At 34.4% G+C, this 19,800-nt stretch overlaps 1 protein-coding gene across 1 annotated transcript; it reads left to right on the top strand.

The window, feature by feature from the left end:
• Positions 1–1,472: 1,472 nt before the first annotated feature.
• On the top strand, positions 1,473–18,456 carry LOC145586722 (tubulin-folding cofactor D-like). Its single transcript, XM_081643626.1, has 17 exons — positions 1,473–1,935; positions 3,260–3,807; positions 5,456–5,558; positions 5,837–6,013; positions 6,886–7,077; positions 8,415–8,531; positions 9,006–9,110; positions 10,262–10,432; positions 10,509–10,724; positions 11,904–12,102; positions 13,973–14,178; positions 14,257–14,481; positions 14,561–15,115; positions 15,190–15,459; positions 16,795–16,839; positions 17,289–17,474; positions 17,982–18,456. The coding sequence occupies exons 1-17, from the start codon at positions 1,717–1,719 to the stop codon at positions 18,270–18,272; spliced, it is 3,825 nt and encodes a 1,274-aa protein (XP_081499752.1). The 5' UTR covers positions 1,473–1,716; the 3' UTR covers positions 18,273–18,456.
• The last annotated feature ends 1,344 nt before the right edge of the window (positions 18,457–19,800 follow it).

Below are 19,800 nucleotides of genomic sequence, written 5' to 3'. Positions count from 1 at the left end.
TACAGTTGTCTTTGACTATCTAGCTTTCCACCCATATTGAGCAAAACTAACCGAAAAATCGAAAACGTAAAAAACCGATCCGTAACTGTTCCGAAAATTAGGGTATTCGATCCGATAACCATAACGGTTTGGGTACCCGTTTCGATAATTTATTATCGGGTATGGTTATTGGGTATCATTTTAAAATTAACGGTTATTCGATCCGGTAAGCATTTTTTTTGCTTGTTTTTCCTACTTAAATCTATTTTTTAAAATCTAAACTCTTACTTTAATTCATAACTACTTTATAATATCAATGATTAGTATATTATTAATAATTTGGTCAAAGTCATATGATATTGACATATTGTTGTTAATTAGTGGTAAATTATATCATAATAACTACATAATTAAGTTTAATTATCATTATTGGCCGGGTATCTTATTGGGTACCTGATAACTGATCTGAAAATTTGGGTATCCGAAATCCGGTACCCGAACTTATCGGTTCGGGTTATGAATATCACTTTTAGGGATTTTGATTATCGGGTATCCGAACCGTTAGTACTAATGATACGGGTACTCGTCCCATGCTCATATTAAAGGTGCAACAACATTTTGTGTGTACTCCATTAACTCACTAGGGAATATACCTTAAAATGTGGCGACTCAAACTATTTGAGAACCTCTAATTATTAATAGCTTGTATGTATAGGGGATGTAAAGTTGATTATATTAATGCAAAAAAAAGTAATATCAGATTCAACTTTTAAGTGTACGGTGTATCTATGAATTCAACTTTAAAAAATGTGTACGGTGAAAACTACAAGAATAAAAATGAAACTTAAAAGAATGACATTATAGAATTTTTACAATGAAATTACCCTTCCAATGATGAATTTACTAATGAAAATGTTTTCATTAATAAGTTTGGATAGTTTGCTCAACACATGTATTCTAACTGTTATATAAGAGATAACCTAATTTAAATAAGTTTAAATGAATATTACACTATTATCAATAAGTAAAAGACTAGGTTATTGTTCTTTCAAAAAAAATAAAAAATAATGACTAGTTTATTGTTAAAATTTTGCAATTTACACATTGACATGATAGACAGGTTTAAGAACATTAATAACAAAACTCCTTATTGAGTTCAAACATTGGAAAATGATATAATAAGACCTCAATTTTTTTATACGAGCCATAATGAACAAATAATTGATGAGTGAATCTCTAGTAGCTTAGGTAATATTAAGTGACTGAAATCGACTGATATTTTGTAGTTTATTTTTTGTTGAATTTGACTCATTATTTTTGACCAATTGTATTTCAATTGAACCTCCCTTAAATGCACCAAGACTTTTGTTTAAGTACACTCATTTTTTTTTTTTTGTTGCTATACTTGTTATTGACGTGGCGTAGTGACGGACATGAGAAAAATAAACTTCCTACCCACAACATATTCCAAGAATTGTCTAACACTCTGACTCAAAGTCGTTCAATCCAAAATATCAAACCGATTGCATAACATATCACCCAAATATAGCTCAAACTTCTACGGAGTAGATCTCAAACATGACCCGAGCTGAATCAACCTTAATCGTACCCATTTCAACCACCCAATTAATCACTCTAATACGGAGAACTACGTATTAGGAACACTAAAGCCCAATAAAATTATAAACTCACTATCAAGTGTGTAACTGGTGGCGGGAAACAGAAACACGAGAAAAAATGGTGGTGATGGAAGATACAACAGCAGCAAAGCTTGACAACAATGGCGAAGAAACTGCAAATGAGAAGGTTGAAGAAGATGACGAACACGATTGCAAAGAAAGGGTTTTGCAAAAGTACTTCCTTCAAGAATGGAATGTCGTCAAATCCATTCTCGACGACATCGTTTCTGCTGGCCGTGTCACCGATCTTGCCTCCGCTTACAAGATCCGCTCCATTGTAATCTCTCTTTCCCTCTTTCAATCATTGATTATCTTTCCTACGTTTGATTGTTATTTATTGTTGTTTTGATTCGTAATTTTGTTGCTAGGAGCTGATTTTAGGGTTTTTGGTTATAAATTGATTGCTATAGTAAGTGTTGCATTTGGATGGAGCTGGTTTTTGATCAATGTATTGTGTTTTTATTAGTAATTACTCTGTATATGATAAAATTGATCTGCGTATTAGTTACGTAGTAATTCAATTTAGTTATTACAGTTGCACCTTTATAGTTGTATTGGTTGTTCATTAGAGCTTATTATTTTTTAATAGTTGCATTAATCTGAATTTGGCTTCCGTATCGTCGGATGATTTCAAAAAGTGGAATAGCGTCAATGCGTGGATGTATAGGAATATTTTTTTACTCGTGTTGCAATGCCATTATTTTTGTTGAATTATTTAAAGGAATACAAGAAATCAGTTGGGGACGGGTCAAGAGGATGTAATTTAGGTCCCGAGTGATGTTAATGGTGATTTGTACAATTTTGAGATATCTTTTGGACATAGATTTGTGAGTTGTTGGTAAGAGTAGAGAACTAGAGATTGGTTGGGTTGGAAGAATGGGGAGGGGGTGGGGGTGGGGGTGGGGTGGGGGGTGGGGTGGGGGGGGGGGGCTTCGAGCAGTTATATTTTTTCAAGGTTTCTGTCCGGTCAGGCATTTGTTTTGAGGCTATAAATTACTGACCATGGTAGGATTACGAGTAATTTTTATCAAGGAATATCCCAGTCGAAATGTAGAGATTTTTCTCATTCACTTGTGGGAGTAAAATTCATACCTAATCACAGGGCCTCTCCTGATTTCTAAGATAATATCCACAGGCCACAAATGGTTCGATCTTTATTTAAGGGTGCACGTAAATTTGTTATAAATGCAATTACTTGATATTGTGGTAGCATCCTTATTTCAAGGTGACTCTTCTAGCACTTGTTTTTCTCCGTTTCACCTCTTCTAATGTGCTAAAAGCACCTTAGATATCGTCCTGTGCAATACTCTTTTGTGTCAGCATGGAGTTGTTTGCAGTACTCTGTAGCCATGGGATTGATGAAGAAATGTGAAAGCTTTAATTTCTCGTAAAAACTTGTCAACAGGGGACTATGCTAGTCCCAGAAAATTTAATTTGGTTATAGATTCTCCTGCAGGGTTATCCAATCCGGTCATTTTGTGGCCTTTTGTTGGTGTTTTAATATCATTTTTGAGGCTAACCATTATTTCTATTGGTCAATGATGCTGTGTTTCTTGCTTGCTTCTCCATAGTACTGAAGATTGTTTTATTTTATTGTGTAGATGGACAAGTATCAGGAGGAAGGACAACTATTGGAGCCTTACCTTGAAAGCATAGTTTCTCCTTTGATGTTCATCATCCGTTCCAAGATAATTGAACTAGGAACAGAGTCTGACGAGATTCTTGAAGTGGTCAAGCCTGTTTGCATAATAATCTACACATTAGTTACTGTTTGCGGATACAAGGCTGTTACCAAGTTTTTCCCACATCAGGTTTCTGACTTAGAACTTGCTGTATCTCTCCTAGAGAAGTGCCACTCTTCAAATACGACAACATCCCTGCGCCATGAAAGCACTGGAGAGATGGAAGCAAAATGTGTTATACTATTGTGGCTATCTATTCTTGTTCTGGTTCCGTTTGACATATCTTCAGTTGACACAAGTATTGCTCAAACTGGCCATTTAAAAGGAGATGAGCCATCACCCCTGGTACTAAGGATATTGGAGTTCTGCAAGGATTATCTTTCAAATGCAGGCCCCATGCGTACCATTTCTGGCTTGCTACTCTCAAGACTTTTGACACGCCCTGATATGCTGAAGGCTTTTATCAGGTTTCTTCTTAAGATCACTCATCTATTGATTAATGTTTCAAGTCTTTGAGTGGAAGAAAGAATAGGTGTATGCTAGGATGGAGGTGCGGCTTGCGTGTGGGGTTGAGGATGATATGATTTTCATCATCTTAGATCATACATCCTCTGTTAGCCTCTTGGCACGTAGTTCAAGGAAGATATTAGAGAGGGTAATTGTACAATTAAATCAAAATAAATCAAACACTGATAAGAAGATATTAAGGTTTAAAGTTAGTTTTATTAAGCTGTCCTTTACCTTCTCTAAAATCTTCCTAAAACTGCGTGTGTTCCAGGTAAAATGGAGTAGATGCCATAGATGATTTACTTATGCATATGGGCTGCAGATAGAGCAATCAGAATATGAGATAACAGGGACCATCGTCAGGTTGCTTTTTGTTTGAATTGGTGATTGGTGTTGCTCTGCTCTTAGATTTCTTGGATTATGCAGAGTGCATTACTTCTAATGAAATTTGAGTTGTTTGTATAACTAGATCACTAGATGACTTTTGACTAGATGCAAATTTAGGTGAATTTTCTTCATTGTTGCTTACTTTTAAGGCCTTCCTCATTTTATATTTATTGAAGGAATTCTAAGGAATACAACACCTTTCCTCACATTTCTATTTTTAAGTAGTTGCGACTTGGAATGATGCCTCATCCCTTACGAATCCCTTATTAAAAAAGATTTTACAAAAAAGAAGAAAGGTTTTAGATAAAGAAGTCACTTGTTAGGGAATAGAGTCCAGAAAAGAATTTTCTTAAAATGGAAGTTGAAATTACTGCCTTCAACAATTTGAAGAGAAGCTAGTGATAGGCTTACATAAAAATTCACATATAAAAAAAAATATACTTGAGATGTCAATTCATAGAATGGTTACTACCTGAGCAAATTTATAAAAGGACTATGTTGATTTGCTTTTAGGAGTTTGCTTAATAAGAGGCTGTATCATCTGTCAACCCGAGAAAAGTTGTTAAAGAAATGGGAATTGCTAATTACCTGTTCAAATTTATGCATAAAACTTGAGAGTGACATGGAGTAGGGAGATTCTACTGGGTAGGAATGCTTCCTGTCCTTATAGTTTATTTTGCATCTGAATGTGGCCATCCATGTGCTGTCCTACAACCACTCAAGCCTGTTGTGTATGATTAGCAAGCCTTGCGATGATTATTTCACAAGTAGTCCTTTGCTTTCTGCACCTATGAGGGGTATTTCCTGAGCTTTAGGTCATCAAATGAAAAGTAATGGGGAAATTGAAAATTGGAAGCATTGTATTTGAGCATAATGTGAACCTTCTCAGATATTATTGTCATATCTAGGGCATTTAACAAGAATAAGTAATCAACATATAGATTTGTGGCTTTACAACAATTTTCTCTTAGCATTAGAAACTTGAAAAACATTTAGGGACATTTAATAGAGGAAAAAAAAAAAAAAAAAAAGGAGAGAAATATCAGTTGACAGAGTGATTAATTTTAGGTGTTTTATAATGACTAACCTTTAGTTACTTTGTTACCTTTTCTTTGATGTAATCTTTTTTTGAACATGTTTGACTTGCTTCTTGAATTGATTTTTGAAGTAAAAATTTACCACTCAACTCAATGAAATTAAAAAATCTGATTTGTTTTTCAGCTTCACTGAATGGACTCATGAAGTATTGTCTCTGTCATCCGATAATGTTATGGACCATTTCCGTTTGCTTGGTGCTGTGGAAGCTTTGGCTGCCATTTTAAAGGTTGATTCTTGCTTATTATACTGGTTTCTCTTTATTGGCTGAACTATTATTTTTATTTTTTTGCTGGTTGGTAGTTTGGGGAGAGGGAGTAGGGGAGGGGATCAAACAATTGGCAAGACTAGAAGGACTTTTAGAATTGATATGTGCTATACATCTAATTGGGGTGTCTAATAACTCTGTTAGGATCTGATTCACTCCATGTTATTCTTAGTTCCTCTTTCTTTAGGACTCAAAGCTGAGTTTGCCACAGAGTAATGTACAGATAATGTTTGATGCAGGCTGGTAGCAGAAAAGTCTTACTTGATGTGGTTCCTATTGTCTGGAATGATGTATCTGCCCTGATGAAGTCCAGTGTGGCAGGGAGAAGCCCTTTGCTTCGCAAGTATCTTGTAAAGCTAACTCAGCGTATTGGTCTTGTTTGCCTTCCTCATCGTTCTCTATCTTGGCATTATAAGGTCAGGACAACTGAAACTCCTAGTTCGTTGATTCTGTAACTGTGCACGTCCTTTGCTTGTGTGTTCCTGGATTGTGAACATAATTCATTATTTGATAATATCTCTTCCATTTTGCAAAATATATGTATTTTTGACCCCTTTTGTGATGGAGAAAAAATAGTATAGGAAAAGGATTGTACTCTTCTCTTCTAGTCAGAGGTGGATTATGAGGATTGAGTGTTTCCCTTATTTTTTGAGTTACTAATTTAGCAAGTTTGATAGCTGTCTAATCTTGTATAACAATTTAGGATTAATTTTAACCTGCAAGTCTCCAAACCTTTAATAATACTCAAATTTTTAATTTCTAATTACACAAAAAAAAAAAAAAAAAAAAAAAAAAAAAAAAAAAAAAAAAAATTACATAGTAACTTCCGGTCTCATCCGAACATTTATTAACTTTCAGTCTTCCACTTATCATATCTGGAAAAAAAAAACTGTTATAATAAGAACCGACGATGTGTATGATTAATGTACCCTGTGTGCGGTTATATTCTAGAGAGTGTAATCGCCCCCACCTCCTAAGATAGGGCAAAAGTGTTTCATCAAAATAACAGTATGAACATATAACGGTATAAGATGAGGAATCCTTCATAATTTAGTAATCTAGTGTCTTTATGGGTCAAGGTGGCTGGGGCTTTAAGAATTATTTGATCAGATAGGCTTGAAGAAATTGACAGGATTTGTAATTTAGTTTTCTTATCACGCTTCTCTTTCTCTACTCATTTTTTTCACTGGATAATATGTTCTAATTTCTGAAACATATATAATTATAAAAAAAAATATGGTCTGTCTCAATTTTGTCAAGAAGCTCACATATATATGCTTCTCTGCAGGGTAAAGTCGCATCACTGGGACAGGATCTATTAACCAATGATGTGAAAGGAACAGATCACTGCTGTCATAGTGCTGATATGAAATCATCCAGTATAGATCAAAGCATGAACAGTGAAGAAGATGAAGGCATTGATGTTCCAGAACTTGTAGAAGAGATTATTGAAGTGCTACTGACTGGCTTGAAAGATACGGTATGTTTGAAGGGGTGAGATTCTTTTTCTTTTATCCAATTTCCATTGCACTCTTGTGCATTAAACTCGGAAACAGAAATCATATTGCATGATGCTTCAATATAGCATGGTCTTAACAAGAGAGCACTCCAATAGGTCTTGTGTTTGTTACTGATTTTGGAGGCTATACACATATATGTTATTTAAAAAAAAAAGATTTATTAAAACCAAAGCAGTTATCATACACTAGGACCGAATTCTTTCATTCATTACAATCCCAGACTAGGCTGCCAAAATAAATGAATTACCCTTTGAAAACAGAACATGCTATGCAGGAATCAACATTTTGAACGCTTCTTTTTCCTGGCTATCCCTATAGCATACATAGATTGTGCTGAGCAACTCGTCAAGATCGTATCTGAAGTACTTTTTTCTGTCAAAGTTGTTGCAACCAAACAACCTCAAGGTCTCAAGAGCAGCCAAGCCATTGAAGAATATCTTTCCAAACATTCTTACTAAAATCACACTCAAAGATTTGTGCACCATTTTTTCCACAACCCGTTCATGCAAAACACAATAGGGATCATGATTAATCCTAAATTTCACAATTCTCTCTTTTGTATTTAGAGTTGGCCATATCCTCGTTTATGGGACAAACACAGCTCTTGGGCTGGTCCTATTTGAACACACCTGATTTTTCCATTGGACCTTTACCCCTCTATGTTTCATGTAGGCATGTTAAATGCAAAATTTCCCATCAATTACTACTGGTTGCCAGCTTGCAATTCTGTAGATGAGGTCCAATGATCCTTAACCAACACCACCCCTTTCATCATCCATGACATACTACTCCAGACATTAAAAGCCCACAAAATTTGATGATTAATATAGTAAAGGGATCCATCCTGAATTTGAAGATCAAATGAGTTCAAAAATTGTCGATCCATGGCAAGTTAGACATGCTCTCAATACCCATATTTAGCCCTGGTAACTTAATACACATCATCAGTTGCCTTAGTCTATGCCATATCTTGATGCAGTAACTTAGTATATCTGCATAATACATTACAATACCTTTTACATAGTGAAAGAGCTCAGCAGAGCTTCCATGCTCTATGCTTTTTGCTGATAAGGCTAATGAATGGCCCAAGTTTTTCCTCCTACTCTCTTACCGAAGAATAATTTTTCTTCTGTGTTACATATTTAGTGCTTTGTTTCTTTTAGTTAAATTGATAAGTTTTTGGCCCAACCCTTAATCCCATGATTGTTGTGGCACCACCTAATATATCCACCTGAATTTTAGCCATGCTTCTGGTCCTCAACATCCTTGTAGTGATATTATAATAAAAAATTTGCAGGACACTGTTGTTCGTTGGTCTGCAGCGAAAGGTATTGGCCGTGTGACCTCACGTCTCACATTTTCCCTCTCTGATGAAGTCCTTTCATCTGTGCTGGAGTTATTTTCACCTCGTGAGGTATGCTGTCTTTGCTTTAGTAATAAATCTTGCATGATGAGTTTCCAAATTGAAATCTACTTTCTGTGGACTTTGCAAATTATGTTGCTTATCATTGCCCCTTTCATCCTTTGTTGATGGGTGACTCCTCTGTGGTGTCGTTTTTGATATATCTCTTCATCTCTTGTCAAATAAAAACCGTCTATGTGCTATTTTATGAGTTTTTTTAACTCTCAGAACTTTTTTTTCACATAAGATTTTGGAAATGAACAGTATGGTACATGTGCCAGGCCTCTAAGACTTGGATACAATTTCATTTAACATAGATATGTTTCACCACTTTAGCCCTTCCTTTGTGGGGCCGATGGAGACCTTTTGTCTTCCTATCAATTTTCTGCAGCCTTATGAAGCTTCAACAGTTAGAGATTATTATTTACATTGTATATGTATGTAATATGCTGAAAATTAATTGGCTTTTCTGGCTATTCTTTCCAGGGAGATGGTTCATGGCATGGAGGCTGCCTAGCTTTAGCTGAACTTGCTCGTCGGGGGTTGCTGTTGCCAATTAGTCTTCCAAAAGTTGTCAATGTTGTTGTTAAGGTTAGATCATCTGGTGTAGTGATGTTATGACAAATAAATTGAAAGATCATCTCTTAGTCTTTTGGTGTCTTTAAAGTGTCAAATAATATCAACTACCATCCATACCTTAGCTTACTAGATGAAGCTGAATACAATACCAACACATGGACTATATGTTTTTTTGTTAACATGTGCAGTGCATGAAAACAAAACTAACACTTTCTAGCTATAGGCCCGCCTATGCAACCCCCCCCCCCCCCTCTTTTTTTTTTCCTTTCCAAAAGAACCGGTGCCCTAAATGAACGAATTGAAAACAAGATAGGGAGTAATAACGACAACTAATGCAGAAACAAGTAAATAACAGTTCTGATAAAATTAATGTTCTATATGGTCTTTTAAGCTCTCTATGCCATCCTATTCCCAGTGGATATGTATCTTCCATAGCCTTAAAATTATAAAAAAAGAACAATGTTGAACATGTAGCACATGGTTTGAAGAATATGTATATATGTCTACTTAGAATCCCCCCCCCCCCTCCTCTGATATGTAAGGATTCACAGATTAATCAAATCTTGTAGAATTGAGTCTGAATGGCTCAAATGGAGAGCAGGGACTGGGTTTATGTGTGATACTGTGATTGCGATCATAGCTTGTCTTTAAGGTTAAAAGAAATTTTTTACCATAAAACAATTAAAACATGGTTATCATACGGGTTTAGGATGTTGGGCTTTTTAAGGAGCATGTTAGGAAGATGAGTGTAGAAGAGATTTGTAAGTTGAGATGGATGTATGAAAACACATTGGGGGAGAAATGTAGATAGACGGTGGAAAGTTGGAGTTGCAAATATAGGATAGAATAAGCGAGAATTGACACATTGGTTTGGTTTTGTAAAACATCGACCTCAAGGATGCACTGGTAAAGAAGGTGGAGGGTCAAGATGAAAAAGATCTTAAAAGAAGCCGAGGTAGGTTGAAGAAGACTTGTAAGGATGCAGTTATTACAATCCATGAAATAGCGGTTTTGCAAACCATGTAGCCCTGGATAGAATCGTAGAAGTGAAAGTTGGATGAGAATATTTGTGAAGGACCTCATCCAACTCCATCCTTTTAGAAAAAAGGCCTTTTTTTTTGGGGCTATGCAGATGACTATATTTATTAATTTCATTTTTACAGGCACTGCATTATGATGTTCGAAGGGGCCCACATAGTGTTGGGGCTCATGTTCGCGATGCTGCTGCTTATGTTTGTTGGGCATTTGGTCGTGCATACTACCATGCTGACATGAGAAGCATACTGGAACAACTTGCTCCTCATCTGTTGACAGTTGCTTGTTATGACCGTGAGGTGGCTACTTATCTATGGTGTATTTATACTTGGATTGATTCTTGTTGCCAGCTGAATCTTTTGAAATGTGATTCAGGTGAACTGTAGAAGAGCAGCTGCAGCAGCCTTTCAGGAAAATGTAGGAAGACAAGGAAATTACCCGCATGGTATTGACATTGTGAATACTGCTGATTACTTTGCTCTTTCATCACGTGCAAACTCATATCTGAATGTGGCCGTTGGCATTGCTAAGTATGAGGGGTATCTTTACCCTTTTGTGGATGAACTGCTAAATAGCAAAATGTGTCACTGGGTATGACTTCCTAAATTCGACTCTCCTACCATATATGTGTACTGTTTCGCTTAAAGATATTTCATGTCAATTAAGTTGTAATATTGCTCATTCTTTATATTTCATGATGATGTTGTCTTGCTATCAGTATAATGTCATTCTCTCATTTTCAAACCTTGCGAATTGTTGATATTTAATTACCTGATTGGCTTTTAATGTCTAGAGGTTAGCCCCAAAGCATCTTCTCTGCTCATTTGCAATTCCTTCCCCACTTGCTTTTTGCTATATTCCTGCTATGCATGACATAGTTAATGTACTTAACTGCCCTCTGGCTTATGTTTTTATTTTTTATTTTTATTTTTATTTTTTTATTTTATCCCCGTTGCTCTATGTGCTTTGAAATTTTACAGCATATCCTCCATTAATCAGTACTCTTATAGGGAGCTGTTGATCTTATTCCTTTTGAATGCACTTAAGCTGTCAGTTATTCTTGTTTGTTGGGGCATAAGTCTTTTGCTTGCTTCTTGAGAATGGGTTTCGGTTGCTGGAGGGTATCTTGAACGAAAATTTTAAATGGAAATTTAAGCCATGTACTCAATTAAGAATAAAAAATATCCACTACTCCAGTGAAAAAATAGTTATAATCATTAGTTGTTTGTTTAATGAGCAAAATTCAGTTTAATTTGTGAGTAAGTTATGATCAATGAAAATCAGTTTTTATTGGTAAAAACTCAGTATTAATCTGTAACTGCTCATGAGAGACTCAATTGAATAAGTAAAAAGAATGGTATTAGTTTTGATAAGATTTACTTGGTTAAAACTGAATCCAGTAAACATCAGGTGAAGAGAGCTGCCCTTAATGTAGTGGTATAACTTATTAATATATCAAATACTTAAGTGACTATGAATGTACAGCACACATCACTTTAGGGGCCAAGTTGGGCCTAACTTTGCACCATATAGACTCATATAGTCACATCCATCAAATTTGTTAATTTTTAGCTTAAACTGTTATATGTATAACTTGCTGGAGCCTGAAGAAACAATCTTGATTATTGTCATATGCGCATGTTTAATCTAGTGGTATAATACTATTATATACATCATTTCCATTATGTGTAACATTACCAACTCATGTCTTTTCTTTGTATTTTTTTATGCATAATTTTTCTATAATTTGACTCTTGTATATATTTTCAGGATAAAGGCTTAAGGGAACTAGCTGCTAAAGCCCTTTCTGCCCTTGTAAGTTATGATCCAGAGCATTTTGCAAACTCAGTCCTAGGGAAAATAATACCGAGCACACTATCAACTGATTTGTGCATGCGCCATGGTGCAACATTAGCAGCTGGAGAAGTTGTTTTGGCTCTGCATAAGCTCAATCATACCCATTCTGCTGGTTAGTTTCCTTCATGTAAGCTTTTGCAGATAGTATATTTATCTTTAGGAGGAGAGACTTTCTCCTGTACAAAATAGATTGCAGTGTTCCTATTCAATAGATTGTCATGGAATTAATTTACTTCCTAACATCAGAATTTCCTGTTTGCAGTTTACTTTTGGCATCCTCCTTCTAAGCTTACTTTTTAAAGATGTTACTGTCAGAAAGTTTTTTGTGTATATCACTACATTTTAATTGTGATTTTGAATTATTTAAATGAAAACGTCATGCTTATTACTGTAAACAACTCATACATGGACCTCAGTTTATATTTGGGATTAAGGCTTCAAATGTTGTTGTTTTTGTTGTATGGACCTCACTATACCTCAGATTTATGTTTTTCCGGCCTTCATTGAAGTGGATAACCCTTTCTGCAGAAATGTTACTCTACTGTGTATTGCCGTGATGGGTAAATTATGGAGAGAAGGGGTGGGGGGAGGGTTAGGAAAAAGAAAAAAGAACTACAGGGAAATTTGGGGGCAAATCAAAATCCCTGAAAAAGAAACTGAAAATAAGAACTTGACAGGATTTTCAAATCTCAACTGTCAATTTAAGTGGAGCAAAAAGACTGGAAGCAGGTTTGCAGATGCAACTGGGAGATGATAGATGATGTTGATGGGTGAGATGGTCAGAAGATGGAGGGAATTTTCTTTTTTTTCTTTTTGAAGTGCATGGGATAATCATGGTTAACATAAGTTAGATCTAAATGGATTTATGAACCAAAAATTTTATCTTTTAGGTCATGTTGTAGAAAATTAGTAACACAAGGCTGCCATGGAAATTACAAAATATTATGGCTAACAAATGGAATGAGTAATAATTAATGGCCACTAATGAAAATTTCCCTTTCATTTTTTTATGTCTAAAATGCTGAACGCAAGTGAATCTACTACCTCTGTTTCACATTTTTTGCAACTTTGAAGGGTGCACGGACTCCTAGGCAAAATTTGTTTGTGAGTGTAAGATAGAGAGAGAAAAATAGAAATGCATGTGATGAGGAGAGAGATAGAGAGAAATGATAACCTAAAAAGGAAAGAAAACATTAGTTGCAAATAATGTGTAGCATCCATTTTTTGGCAAAAGTTGCAAAAAATATGAAACGGAGGTAGTATATTGTTGAACAAAAATTAGCCAATTCTGAGCTGTTTAACTTTTAAAACTTTGCTCTGAATATGGAATGTTCTAATCTTGATCTTCATTTTGCCAACTTTCTTGAATTCCTAAATGGCTGCAAGTATGCTACCCATAGGATCTCATTTTGATAGAGTTTGTGAGTTTGTTCATGTTTTGGCTGTAAACAATGAGCAGTCATACTAGTAACCATTGTCTGAGCTCCAAAGTTTTGCTCTCCCACTTCAATCTTTCTAATATATTTGTTTGGAGTGCTCAAAATTAGTCTGGCCTCCCTGAACTGTAATAAAAGGCACAATAGTAGACTTTTATTTTAGTTTTATTTTGATATTTGAAGATTTTCCTTCTAGTGCAAGTCATGCAACTACTTACTAATACATCTTCATTGGCTAGGTATATCCCAGATTCCTTCAAAGAAAATCTGATCAAATTTTCTTGTAACCTGTAATAGTTGGAATTGTTAGTAATGCATTGTTCAAAAAATTCTTCAGATTCTTTATAGTCCTTTGCGGCCTTGTAGTTTATACTGGAACATTCTCTCTGATCTGATATACAGTATGTTTAGATCTTATTCTTTGATTGTGAATTATGGGACCTGGCCCTTCTTTGCTGTAATTGGTCTTATTGAAATTTTCTGTATCCAAAGATTTAAAAGATATAAATTAAATTAAAAGTTAGACTTTTGTATTTTCTATTGCAGATAAGCAGAAACAACTTGCTGGCCTTGTTCCTGCTATTGAAAAAGCACGTCTTTATCGTGGAAAGGGTGGAGAAATAATGCGTGCAGCTGTTTCTCGATTCATTGAGTGCTCCTCTTTGGCCCATATACAATTACCAGACAAAATAAAACAAAGTTTGCTTGAAACACTCAATGAGAATCTGAGGCATCCAAATTCTCAGATACAGGTCAATCTTCTACCTATGTGTGTTTGTGATTACAACTTAGATCCGAAACCTCACTTTATTATTTAATGTGTTGAGTAGATAGCTGCTGTTGATGCCCTGAAACACTTTGTTCCGGCTTACCTTCAACCGGCTAATGGTAAAGGCTCTTCTGATATTACATCAAAGTATATCGAGCAGCTGAGTGATTCTAATGTCGCGGTAAGACGAGGTGCTGCATTGGCACTTGGTATTTTACCTTGTGAATTCCTTGCTAAAAGATGGAAGGATGTACTCACAAAGCTCTCAAAGTCGTGTGAAATTGAGGTAACTAAACCTTCTTTATGCCTTTTTGCTCAGAAAATTTTAAGGTTGATTGGAGAAGCTAAAAGGACTGGACTTTCAGGAAAATCCTGATGATCGGGATGCTGAAGCACGGGTAAATGCTGTCAAAGGTCTTGCTGCTGTATGTGAAAGTTTGGCTGACTCAAGAGCCACATCATCTCTGCATATTAGGGAAGATGATATGGCACCTCTTCTCATTAAGAATGAAGTTATGAGGAGTTTGTTTAAAGCCCTTGATGATTATTCGGTGGACAACAGAGGTGATGTTGGTTCTTGGGTTCGTGAGGCTGCTATGGTTGCCCTTGAGAGATGCACGTATATACTTTGTAGAAGTGATGCTGTAGGCGATCAAAGAGAAATAGAAGAAGCTTCACAAGTCCCAGAACTAGATGCAATCAGAAAAATCCAGGTGAACTCATTATTCAATGAAGAACTAGCTATCAATCTAGTTGGAGGAATTCTCAAGCAAGCTGTAGAAAAAATGGACAAGTTGAGAGAAATTGCTGCCAAGGTTCTTCAAAGAATTCTTTACAACAAAACAATATTCATCCCCTTCATACCTTACAGGGAGAAGTTAGAAGAAATTGTACCAAATGATGCAGATTTGAAGTGGGGTGTAAGTATTTTTTCATTGTTTTATATCAATCTTGTGAGAGATTGATTGTTTCCTGATGGAGATTTTTCTTGCAGGTTGCTACTTTCTCATATCCTCGTTTTATACAATTACTTGAGATTAGATGTTACAGTAGATTTTTACTATCTGGACTGGTTGTAGCGATTGGTGGGTTACAAGAGTTTCTTGGAAAAGCATCACTTGCAGCTTTATTAGATTTTCTGCTAGTTACCAAAGCTCAAAATGCTGATGAAAGAGTCTCCCGTGAACTTAATCTTTCCACAGACATACTTTGGGTCCTGCAGGAATATAAAAGATGTGATAGAGTCATCACACCAACTATGAAGGTAAGTTTGCTGCTGAAGTACTTTTGAGGTGGTATCTTTATTATTATCAACAGATAACTTTTATGCCTATTGAGCCTGTCTGAAGGTGTTTAGATAGCTTAGTATCACGCAAATCTTCTGAGCATTAGAATTCAAGTTTAAAAGTGATGCAGTTTTTGGTGTTTTATTATAGATTTTGGTGCTTCCAATCCCTTTCGCTGACTGTGGTGGCAGCGAGACTTTGTGTATATACTTTTCGTCGTAATCTTGAAATATAAATTAGAATTATGATATTTTTTTGATGGCATGCTGTCCTGTAGAAAGACTTGCAGAATTTGCCAAATAGAAATTCCACCTGTATCCTTGTTTCCTGGTAGCCTTGTAGCCAAATTTTGTAAATAAAATCCTTTCACATGCTCAGAAAAAGGTACTATCCTTGTGTGCTCAGTATATCAATACATTTTGGGCTTGTGTCTAGGTTAGGGTCCAGGAATAGTTAGCTGCCTTGTGTGAGATATGTAAGCTCCAGCAAATAACAAAAGATTGAATTTCTCATATATATATATATATATATATATTTTCAAAAAAGAGAAATTGTTATTTGATTGTCCTTGTAGTTTGGATTGTGTCTTCTATGTCAAAGATGTGGTACTTTGTTGAAAATCAATCCTTCTCTTTAAAGTATTTCTTTTCTAAGACCAAAATGTTTTAAACTTTCTTACAGACAAGTATGCAACTCAGAATCATTATTTGATTCAGCTTGCGGATTAAAATGAGAGCTGAAGCTGCTTCTTAAAGTTACAGGACATATGTTAATAATACAATGAACCTGTAAGAGCATGCAGATTAGTTAGGTTTTTTTCTTTTTCTTGTATATTATTTTCCCCTTGAAAGGCTTCTGTTTTTTGTATTGAGAAAAAATTGGCTGATGCTATTCAGTCTGATTTAAGGCAAGTTGAAAATTAGTAAATTTCTTATTATATTTTTTTTATCAATGCAAGATCATTACAGAATCACCCTTAAAAAATTGAAGGTTTTGTATCATTTGCTCGTGCTCTCAGCATAATCTAAAATATTGGCCTGCTTGAAGTTTGGTCTTGAAGATGTCGGTGAAATAATTATTAATTTGTTTATATGAGAAAAATTATTAAATCCAATAATCATAATTCTTTGAAGAAGCTGTTGTGAAAATGTGTTACTGACTTACTGAGCTGTTTTATTGCCTTTGGCTTCTAGTGGCTTTATTTGTTCTCTTGCAAGTATTTTGGAGTTTTGTATTCTTTCTGTTATATTAAAGTTGTTTTGCATAGAACCATAGAGTAATTTCATTCTAATATAATTGCCTTTTTGTTTCAGACTATAGAGATTCTTTTCAGTAAAAAGTTCTTCCTGAGCATGGAGGTATTTCTCTGTAATGTCTCTTTAGTTTAATCTATTGCTGATAGACTTTCCCCTGGTCTTCTCATCATGTTCTTGTTACAACATAGGAAGACTGTTGTATTTGTCTATAAACTAAGATGTACAATAGGAACCTGAAACTTAGTTGTGAAGCAACAAAATCTTTAATTTCAAGTGGAATTTACAACACCTCATACTTCCTGAAGGATCAAGTGTATTTAGATTTGGTATCTATGGATATAATTGTTGAAGTGTAATTTCTCTGTATTTTGCATTTGCCTTTTCCTGGATCCAATACTCTGTTAGAAATTCATGCTTGTGAAGAGATAAAGTCGTGTCTTTGCTATATTCGCCATAAGAAGCCTGACGTCCATTAATTGAGTGGTTTCTGCTAGTTGTTTGTTTGGTGTGATGATGCTTCTGATTAATGTGCCTTTGGTCATTGGTTTCAGGCCCATACAGCAACTTTCTGTGCAGGATTGTTGGATTCAATTAAAGTAGAGCTGAGGGCATGCAAAGACTTTATGAAATTGTATTCAGGAATTGCCCTACTTGGTTATATTGCATCTATTTCTGAACCTATTAACATGCAAGCCTTTGCCCATCTACTCTCTTTCCTCGGGCATCGATATCCAAAGGTTCGCCAGTTTTTCGAGTTTTTGGATTCTGCATTTTTATTCTTTTAGCCAAAAATTATACTCTGTGTCCCTTTATAATAGGCCACATTTGATTTGAGGTCTTTTTAAAGAAATTTAACTAATATGCCATAACTATCCTTCAGACCTTCAGTATCTAAACTTTACATCACCTAACCAATGTGATATTTCCTTAAAAATCTTGTGAGGGTATCAGTAAGGTAGATATGGCCAAATTCAAAATGTAACTAGGATTTGAGAAATTTTCACACTAGGTTAGTAACCCTGTAAGTTCAACTTCTTACTTACTCACATTTGACATTCATTTTAATGACCCTGAACTTGGAAAGATGCTGTGGAAAATTGGAAATTACTAACCTTGAAGAGGCTGCTTTGTAAATTTAGTAAGTTTGGGATCAGCTAAAATTGAAATGTGGCCTGTTATATTGTGACTAAGGGAGTAAATGGTAATACTTATCACGGATTCATCTAAGCTATCTGTTGTATCAGATACGGAAGGCTTCAGCTGAACAAGTGTATCTTGTCCTACTACAAAATGGAAATTTGCTGCCTGAGAACCAGATAGAGAAAGCTCTTGAACTTATTTCTGAAACCGCTTGGGAAGGTGACTTAGATGAGGCCAAGCAACAAAGATTGCAATTATACGAGCTAGCTGGTCTGGATCCTGGGCTGCTTCTTAAAGCCAGCTCTGGTGTGTTGAAGAGGGATGTAGAGCAAAAACAATCAATTTATGATGAACATGCTTCGTACTCTGCTTTAGTTGAATCAACGGGTTTTTAGAATGTAATGCTCTATTTGTACTTCAGGTCTTCAGGATGAGATACAAACCCCATGTTGCTTTTGAGGAATTAGACGGGGTTTGAACTTTGGAATTTCTATTTGTACCAGTAGGCTCGAACACGCCTAGATGAAGCAAAAACATCCCCTTTCCAATCTCTGGCTACCACCCTACCCAGCCATCATCACAAAGGGAGGCATTGCAGTTAAACTCGTATATCAATTATATTAATAAGTTTTTTGATTTTTTAAAAAAGTTTTTTTTAAAAAAAAATAAAATAAATTAAACTCATAATCTGTATTTTTGTTGTTAAAATATATATATATATATATATATATATATATATATATATATATATATATATATATATATATATATATATATATATATATATATATATATATATAGGGGAGGGATCCGGTAAGAACCCCACCTTATATAAGAACCCTTTCTTATGTAAGAACCCTAATTATGTTCTAAACTTTTTCCTATGTTCTAAATTTTTTTCAACTTATGTTCTAAAGTTTTTCCTATATTCGAAAAATTTTCTTACTTATGTTCCAAAATTTTTCCAATGTTCTAAATTGTTTTTTAGATTATGTTCTAAATTTGTTTCTATGTTCTAAATTATTTTTTTCAGCTTATGTTCTAAACTTTTTTTTTCTATGTTCTAAATTATTTTTTCAGCTTATGTTCTAAAGTTTTTCCTATATTCTAAATTTTTTGTACTTATGTTCCAAATTATTTTTAATGTTCTAAATTGTTTTTAGATTATGTTCTAAATTTGTTCCTATGTTCTAAATTATTTTTTCAGCTTATGTTCTAAATATTTTCTATGTTCTAAATTATTTTTTTTTTCAGATTATGTTATTAATTTTTACCTATGCTACGATTATTTTTTTTTCAACTTATGTTCTAAATTATTTTTCTTATGTTCTAACTTTTTTAATACCTTATATTATAATTCATTTTTCATCTTATGTTTTAATTTTTCGGCTTATGTTCTAAAACTAGTGTACTTATGTTCTAAATTATTCTCTATGTTCTAAATTTTTTTTCATCTTATGTTCTAAATTTTTTCTACTTATGTTCTAAACTTTTTCTGCTTATGTTCTAAATTTTAAATTTATGTTCTAAATTTTTTTCCTACGTTATGTTCTAAATTATTCTCTATGTTCTAAATTTTTTTTTTCATCTTATGTTCTAAATTTTTTCTACTTGTGTTCTAAACTTTTTCTGCTTATGTTCTAAATTTATGTTCAAAATTTTTTTCCTACGTTATGTTCTAAATTATTCCATATGTTCTAAATTTTTTTCCATCTTATATTCTAAATTTTTTTGTTTATGTTCTAAAATTTTCGGCTTATGTTCTAAATTTTTTCATTCTTATGTTCAAAATATTTTCTACGTTATAAATTTTTCTTAGTTCTACAAATGAACCTACGTGGGATTCGAACCCACATTTTGTGTGCTTTTGCACAATGCTTTACCCATTGAGCTAGTAGGCTAATGTAATATTTTTTTTTTTTA

This window comes from Chenopodium album, chromosome 16, assembly GCF_948465745.1.
Source record: "Chenopodium album chromosome 16, dcCheAlbu1.1, whole genome shotgun sequence".
NCBI lineage: Eukaryota > Viridiplantae > Streptophyta > Magnoliopsida > Caryophyllales > Amaranthaceae > Chenopodium > Chenopodium album.
The sequence above is the reverse complement of the archived record's forward strand: the minus strand, read 5'-3'. Positions and strand labels throughout refer to the sequence as shown.